The 8,377-nt window shown below is 43.5% G+C and overlaps 1 protein-coding gene and 1 non-coding gene across 2 annotated transcripts in view; one reads left to right on the top strand and one right to left on the bottom strand.

Moving 5' to 3' along the window:
- The window catches only part of TENM4 (teneurin transmembrane protein 4), a 366,208-nt gene that overhangs the window by 177,936 nt on the left and 179,895 nt on the right, over positions 1 to 8,377 (top strand). Inside the window, exon 6 of the mRNA XM_021704752.2 lies at positions 4,307 to 4,477. Within this exon, the coding sequence (XP_021560427.1) occupies positions 4,307 to 4,477 (171 nt within the window). The remainder of the gene's footprint in view (positions 1 to 4,306; positions 4,478 to 8,377) is intronic.
- Positions 5,796 to 5,903, bottom strand: LOC123326263. The gene has a single exon (XR_006540970.1). It is a non-coding gene; the product is annotated as a U6 spliceosomal RNA (small nuclear RNA).

Below are 8,377 nucleotides of genomic sequence, written 5' to 3'. Positions count from 1 at the left end.
GGGGGGGGGGGGGGGGGGGGGGGGGGGGGGGGGGGAGGGGGGCAGGACAGCAGAGGAGAGGCTGCAGGGAGGCAGTGGGAGGAGGCTGTTTTTAAAGGGGGAAGGTGAGGAGGTATGGCGATGTAAGGCGTTGCCCATTCTTTGGTAGCTGTGCCTGCTTCTAAGTAGCCCATTGGCCAGTTAGGGCTATGCATATTTTGAGGTGGGTCTCCCATGGGCCTTTTCTACATTCCATTGCTCAAGGCTGTTTGCCCGAAAACGGGGTCCGCAGTCCACACTCAAATGATTCCAAGTTTTGAGCTGCTATTATTATTTTAGAAGAGTGGTCGCTTGAGCTTACGTGTTCCTTGGACAGTCGGTGGCTGAGCGTCTGTTTTGTCCTTTGGGAAGAGGAGAGCAAAGCAGCTTGCTCCTTCTCTCTTCCCCTCTTCCGTAACCTGGAACCATAGCATCAGCCACCCACCACACAGTGCAGGAAAGGAATTGAGAGCCCTCTAGCACGACTGTAGTTAAGACCTTGCATCAGAGAGTAAGGGTCTCTTCTATTTGGGCTGTAAAATGACAGTTACTGGTTGAACTTCACATCTCTGTCTCCACATCATCCCTCTTCTCTCTCTAAATACTACCTTCCACCTGGCTTTTGACGGCCCAATCCTGGTGGCCCCGTGCTCAGTTCCCTACCTCGAGCCTCCAAAACTGTTTTTGGATGACTGAGTCCTCCAAGAGAGCCCAGGTTAGCATTGGATGCCAAACTTTGCTTTCCCAGGAGGTGGGAAGGAGCCAGCCTCACAGCTGTATGAAGATTCTGTGATTGTGGGTAGTCGGGATGGGGCCGAGAGGAAGCCTTAAGTCAACACCTTCCCCCCACCAGCTGTGGGCTGTCCTGCCCTAATTAACTTCTCCAGGACATGCAATCTGGTCATCGTTTTCACCTGTAATACTTTTTCCACTGGCTCTTCTTCCCCCTCAGCATATTTTTATTTATTTATTTATTTATTTATTTATTTATTCATTTATTTGACAGAGAGAGACACAGTGAGAGAGGGAACACAACCAGGGGGAGTGGGAGAGGGAGAAGCAGGCTTCCTGCCCAGCAGGGAGCCCTATGTGGGGCTCGATCCCAGGACCCTGAGATCATGACCTGAGCCGAAGGCAGACGCTTAACGACTGAGCCACCCAGGCACCCCATGTATTTTTTTTTTAAGCAAGGAGTTGGTTTTGCATCTTGTTAAAAATAAGAGAAAGCTTTGACAATAAAAATGTTTCTCTTCACAAAGCTGTGAGAGTTCTATTCATTCTGGGATTACTTCATTCTCATGACCTTTAACAAGACAGCACTTTTGCACAGTTAGATGAGATAATTGATTCTAATGGGGAAAGAAGCACTGCTCATTTAACTGCATGTTTCCGAGTTGTCCTCAGTTCAAACAATTTCTCCATTACCTTTGGAATTGCCAATCTGTAGATTAAAGCAGTAAGAAGGTAAGCAGAAATGTGAGCTAATTCAGCTTTGGAAAGAGCAGAGTTTTCACTTCTTTCAGACAAGTGAACTTGTATTATTATTGACAACTACACAGAGATAGCCAAGAGCAGGGTAAAACACCTCATTTAGTGCTTAGGACCTAACGTGTGCTCAAAAAATGTTGGCTGCTTTCTTATCATTATTATCAACAGTCTGAATGGTGAGAAAAGACAGTAGTCGCACATATGTACAGTTTACAAAGCGCTTTGCCATATGTGATCTCCTATGACACAGTAATTCTTTGAAAGAATTTTCTCCCCACTTTGTGGATGCAGCTAGGCGATGGCAGTTAGGATCCCAAACCAGTTTCCTTCCCTCTGGTCCAGCACACTTTACCCTGTCCAGCAGCAACCAAAGAGAAAGCAAAAGGTCAGATTCCATTTCTGTCACAGAGCACCCCCACCTGATGGAGTCAAACTTGTGTATGTTCCCTGGGTGGTGGCTCCTGTGTGGACTACAAGTCTGAGGGATGTGCTGTTCTGGTCTCCTTTACACAGTGATTTGTGTCTTGAAGGCAGCCACACAGCCCCTCATTCCCCCATCAGTGACCCCTTCCACAAACGGACCAAGCAACACAACTCTGGGTCCTCCTCACAGGATCCTCGGTAACAAGCCTTGGAGGCTGCTCTGTGTGTGAAAGGGGATGCCTTTACCATGCCCACCTGCCTTGCTCGGTAAAGCTCGTTGGGGGAGCCTGGGCTTCAGGCCAGAAAGACTGCTGGTGTCTGATTTCAGGGTTTGAATAGTTGTGGGTTCTAGTCCAGGCTGTGCCACGTATCAGCCGTTTAACCTTCCGTATGTTCATCGATGGCATCGTGTCTTGGTTTCTTCATCTGTAGAATAGGGTTATTAATACTCACCTTTCAGGATTTTTGTGAGAATCAAAGGAAATACTGTGTTTACTGCTCTTAGCACAATGCCTGGCATGCGATAGGCACTCAGTGAAGCATAGTTTTATAAGTATCTTAATTAACCTTCTGAGTCTTAACGTGCACATCTGCACATTGGGTCTGGCAGGGCTGCCTTAAGGATTAGATGTCAAATAAATACAAATTTCCCAGTGCACTTCCTGGCATGCAGTTGGTCCTCAGTAAACCTAATGACTATGAGCTTCATATCTCTGTACATCCTTCCCTGGGTTCCTCTGGCCATCTTAGCGGGTCGGTCACAGCCTCCTCTGGGCCTTCTAGTCCTTCTGAGTAGATTCGGTTCCTTGTCCATCTTCCCTACTTGACTGTGAGCTCGTGAAAGCAAGGACTGTCTGATTATGTCCTGGCTCTCCAGAGTCAGCCTAGGTCCTGGTATAGAGTGGGCTTCTAGAAAATGTTCATCAGTACAACAAAGGAGTGATGTTGCATACAGGATACTGGGGGAATCAGGGACTGGAGTGCTTAACTCTGTATGTGAGGAATCAGGGCAGGCCTCCCCAAAGAGGTAAATAGGGACCATTGACAAGTCTTGAATCCTAAGATAGGATTTAAGCAGACATTTTGTACTAGATCACAAAGCTTTTTAGAAACAAGCTTCCTAGCCTTTTCAAGCATTGTGTACGTTAAGGGACAAGTCCATTCTTTGGCATCTTATGGTCTCTTCTAGATTGTTGCACAAGACTATTTAGCAGTTGCTACCTTGGAAAAATGTTTTTAAAACAAATGCATGTACGTGCTACAAAATAAAAAAGTACAACAGATATACAGTGAAAAGCAGATCTCTCTCCTATCCCTGATCCTTAGCATCTCTTTCTATCATAAGCCGCACCTGCTGTAACCAATGTCTTTCATATCCTTCAGAAACATTCTATACATATACAGGATTTTTTTTAACCCAAAGATAGTATTTCAGATACACTGTTCTGCATTCAGATACACTATTCAGAAAAATACAAAGAGCTTGCACGTACTTTTTTATGGTTGCATAGTATATTGTGTGAAGGTTAACTTCTCTAGCCCCTTATTGATGGACTCCAATATTTTGCTACTACCAACAGCGCTGCAGTGAATAACCTTTTATGTACATCATTTAGTATGTGCATGAGTATATCTGGAGGAGAAATTTCTAGAATTTTCTAGAAATCCTGGGAACCTTTAAGTCCCAGGGTAAAGGGTATGTTTATTATAAATTCCATAGCTTTTTTCAAATTGTCCTTCAGTGGGTTTGTACCAACTTATGCTCACGTCAACAAAGAATGAGAGTGCTTTTTTCCTATTCTCTGTCAATGCTGTATAATTTTAACCTTTTTTTATCTTTGCCAAAGCATATGTGAAAAATAGTATTTCAAAGTTTAACTTACATTTCTATTATGCGTGATATCAAGAGTCTTCATATGATTGAGAGCCAATTGGATTTCTTATTCTGTTAAGTCTCTGTTCATAGTTCATATAATATACCTACTAAGCTGTTGGATTTTGCTTATTTGTAGGAGTTATTTTTATATTAATGAAATTAACCCATTGTGATACAGTTGCAAACTTTCCCCCTAGATTATTTATCTTTTGAAGCAAAAGTCCAAGACTTCCTGAACCACGCCCCCCCAATCACTGCCCCTCTCCCAGTCCCTCCAGACTGTGAGCCGTCAAGGGCACAGTCTGTGCCCTGAGCATCTCCACGCCCCAGTCCCCTGTGTCGGGCTTGGTGCTGCAAGAGCCCTCTTCAGGCGCTATTTGTTGAACTGAGATGAACTGAATTACTATGTCCGCCCCCCCCCCACCTGCCCTCCCCTGTGGCTTGGGAGTTCCATTTCCACCGCCAGCAGAAAAAGATGACTTTTCTCATTGCTCACCACAGCCATGCACCTGTTTGGCCTAAACTGGCACCTGCAGCCGATGGAGGGGCAGATGTATGAGATCACGGAGGACACAGCCAGCAGTTGGCCTGTGCCAACGGACGTCTCCCTGTATCCATCAGGGGGCACTGGGTTAGAGATCCCTGACAGGAAAGGCAAAGGAGCCACAGAAGGTAGGGTTGCTGTGTTGTCCGTGTCGTGAGTCTCTGTGTCTGCCTCTGAACCGAAGAGATCTTCATTATGCGCGTCATGTGCCTGACTCACAGCTCCATGCTCTGGCACTTCTCCATCTCTCCGCACTCCACGCCGGCTGCCCATCCACCTGTGTCTTCATCTCAGTTTCTTGTCACTGTGAGCTCGTAGCAGGGCTTGGGCAGCACTCCTGGTGCTCAACGGCATCCCATCTCATGCCTTGAGGGAAGCATTATGGGCTTTCAGACTGCTGGGGTGGCTGGCTTTGACTGTGTGGAATCAAGACGAACCCTTCTGGAGCAACCTCATGGGGGTGAACGGGCATCTCCAGGAGGGGGTGTGGTGAAGTGGGTAGATGGTATATTGTAATTGAAATACCCTCGGACCCTTGTGGTGTAACGGAAACACCAGTTGAGGAATTCTAGCACTTACCAACCATGTGACCTTAAGCAAGTCACTTAATTTTCCTGACCACCAGTTTCCTTATCTGCAATAACAATAATCATTAGTGTTTGTACAGTTTGTTTGGTTCAAAGCTTTTTGTCAAGAGCATTTCACATTTAATCCTCACAGACATCCTGTGAGGTAAGTATGAGAATTTATACCCATTTTAGATGCAGAAACTCAGAGTTACATTAATTGACTTGACCAGAACTGCATAGCCAGTAAATAATGGAGCCCAGCTGTGGATGACTCCAGAGCTCTTGCTATCTCCAAAAGTGGTCCTACCTGACTCACCCAATGGTTACAAGACTGAAGGAGATACAGATGAAAAATCCCATTGTACAACAAGACACAAATATTTCTCCATCAATGATGGAAGTGGTGGTGACATTTGGAGTTTGGCATTCTTAAGTGGGACATTGGTAGACCCATGTTTTGAATTTCTTAAAGGTCTAACATGCCATTTACACAAATTCTTTCACTATCAGCCAAGAGTGGCAGAGACTTACAAAAATGGTAATAGGAAAGATGCCTGAGCTAATGAGCCAGTCTCATTGTCATTCTGGGCAGGTGTGGACCTCCCTGTCCTGTACCTGCTATGCCCTGCTTTATCTCTCTGGTGTTAATCTGTCAGCAAAGTGGTCATATCTGCTTCCAACCTTGACTGCTTATATCTTCTTTCCTCTCATCTCCGTTAACTTTGGGGTCTTAGCTTCTGAGCTTCCCTGTCCTTTTAAGGATTTGCCTTCCAGGAATCAGTTTGGTTAACAGGGTACCATATGCTTGGTTGAAGTAGCTACTCAGAATCTCCAAATGATCCTGAAGGCCAAAATCAACTCTTTCTTTTTTTTGTTTTCTAATATGGAACGCTTCATGAATTTGCATGTCATCCTTGCACAGGGGCTATGCTAATATTCTCTGTATTATTCCAACAAAACCAATTCTTGACTTATGGTCCTTAAGGAAAGTAAGAATGGGAGCATTTCCATGGAGCCAAACCAGAACTTCTGCCTACTTTTCCTAGGGGCAATTCCAGTCTTCTCCTTTACAAATATTTTAAGACTTGAAACAATGAATAACTTACACTTTCTTTGCCCTTTAATAGAACATGGAAGGAGCATGGATGGGGCCACGGGAAGAGCTCTGGGTTAGGAGTCAAGAGTCCTGAGTTCAAGCCCAGCTGCTGCCACTTGAGTTGGCCTTCAGCAAATCCCTTGAAAGACTTTCTGAGCTTCATTTTCCTTCTCATTAAAAGGAGGCTATTGAGCTAAATTATCTCCAGGGTCTGTTCTAATTCACAAGTCCTACATATGAAATTGGTAATAGAATCATCAGACTAACCAGATGGTCTCCAGAATCTTTTTCCAGGTCAGCCCTGTCCATGGTCCTGCCTGTTGGCTTGTGATTCCCTTGTCAGTTTATAGTGTCAGATGCCATACATGAATATTATAAATGTGGACAGTCTTTAGATCAGCATGTACAAAGGCAGATTTAAGATATGTTTAACCCTGAAGGCATTGGAAAAAGGTCTCATTTAGCAAAATGTATTTTCTTTCCTCCGTGATCTCTATCAAACATTCTCTAAACAGGAGTTGGATCTATCTGAAATCTCCCATTCTAATGAAATTAGTTTGTGGCTTTTTTAGGTTTTGTTTTGTTTTACCCAAGGAGCAGGAGGTGCAGATAAGAGACAAAATAAAATTGCACCAGCTTATTGGTTTACTTTAATTGGAGTATTTTTGCTTAAAGGGATTATCTGTCATTACTAATGCAAATGGAAATCCTGTGTACAAACCCCTAAAATGCAGTGCAGTGCTGGAAAGTGGTCAGCATCAAAAGCAATTACTATGACAAAAAATACATCAGTCTGGAAAAACAGAGGACAAAGCTTCCTACAGTTTATGTGAGACCACGTGGTTCTTAATTTCTTTTGCCCTGGTCAAACCAATGTCTACACAGTTTATGTTTTTAATTGTAATGTTAAAAATCTACTTCCTTAGACATATCTCGAGGGCAAAAGTCTTTAACACTGATGTGAGTACATATTTCCTGTCCCTTCTGCGGGTATCAGAGAGGAGAGCTGATTCCAGAATTAAGATTAGAGCCCTGGTTTACAGAGATAGGAGAAGCAATGTGACATGATGGAAAGAAGATAAATGGGCCTTGGAGCCAGATCGTCGAGGGTTTGAATACCCTGTTAACTCATGCCGATCACTCCATCTTCTTTGGCCTTTGTTTCTTCATCTGTAAGAACCAGAATGGTAACACCTCAACAAGTGGACTTCTTTCTTCTCATCCACTCAAATCCCGAGCCATTCCATGTCAGTTATTAGAATTTCAGAAATCCAAACTAAGTAATATTTTCCCCTCAAAGACCCTGCAAATAATTGGGGCATTTTTGAATATTTTAAAAGGATATATATTCTTTAATTATACAAATGAAATTTATGATGAGCCCAGTATTTTAAATGTTCATCCTGTCGAGAGTCACATCAAACTGGAATTTACACTATATTTTCAAAGTGGCTGTTACCATTTCAGGGTGTCATAGGACGGAAACCAAATATGGCAGCTTTTTGAAGTAAAGAACTTATGTTATGCATTAATGGAAAAGAGGGGGAAAAGCATTGAATAAACAAGCATTTCTGATGGTTGAATTGGTGGGCTTAGGGATAGCATTTTCTTCTTTCTGCAGTGAAATCAAAATTGCCCATCAGTTTAAACCATGTAAATTGCTGCACGCCAGCTCAGCTGGGCTCTCCAAAATGGAACAGCTTATTTTGATAACCAAATAAATTTCCAACAGTTGCTAAGGAAACTAGAGGATTCTTTGTGCAAGTTATTGCATTGAAAAGAACCAGAAAGGTGGAGGGAGGGGGAGAACGTTAGTTGATTAGGAATTTAAAACCTGTGTAGATGGATCTCAGTTCAGGAAAGTGAGGACTATGACTGGGAAGTGCATGGAATTTCAGTTCTTCCAAGTCTTCCTGGTTTGACCGAGCCATCCAATCATTTCAAGTAGTTTGTTGAGAAATGTCTTTTATAGACGGGATTGCATATTTGTATGGCCATTGCTACAGGAAAGCTGAATCTGTATATCTTTATAAAGAACAGGACTGTTACCAGTAAAACTTGCCTTATGAAACCTGATCATGCTCTTGGGGGTTCCTCATTCTTAGTTAAGCTCTTGGTATTGTTTGTTATGTCTCTGGGGGGCCCCCACTAATTGTGTAGTATCCTTTTTAAAAATGACCTGAGACACCAACTCTTGCCCTTTAACTCTGGGTCCTGTTTATGGGTTCCTACTTCATAAAAATTGTCAACTTTTTGTGCCTTGTGGGTGCTCAGTGGGCCTTGGATCTACCTGGCCTAGCCTTGATGGTTAGCCTTCTGGGACTGTGAGTTAAGTTGGACTCTTGGTCTTAAAGAGGGTCAGT

The sequence above is a fragment of the Neomonachus schauinslandi genome, chromosome 11, assembly GCF_002201575.2.
Source record: "Neomonachus schauinslandi chromosome 11, ASM220157v2, whole genome shotgun sequence".
NCBI classification, from domain to species: domain Eukaryota; kingdom Metazoa; phylum Chordata; class Mammalia; order Carnivora; family Phocidae; genus Neomonachus; species Neomonachus schauinslandi.
The sequence above is the reverse complement of the archived record's forward strand: the minus strand, read 5'-3'. Positions and strand labels throughout refer to the sequence as shown.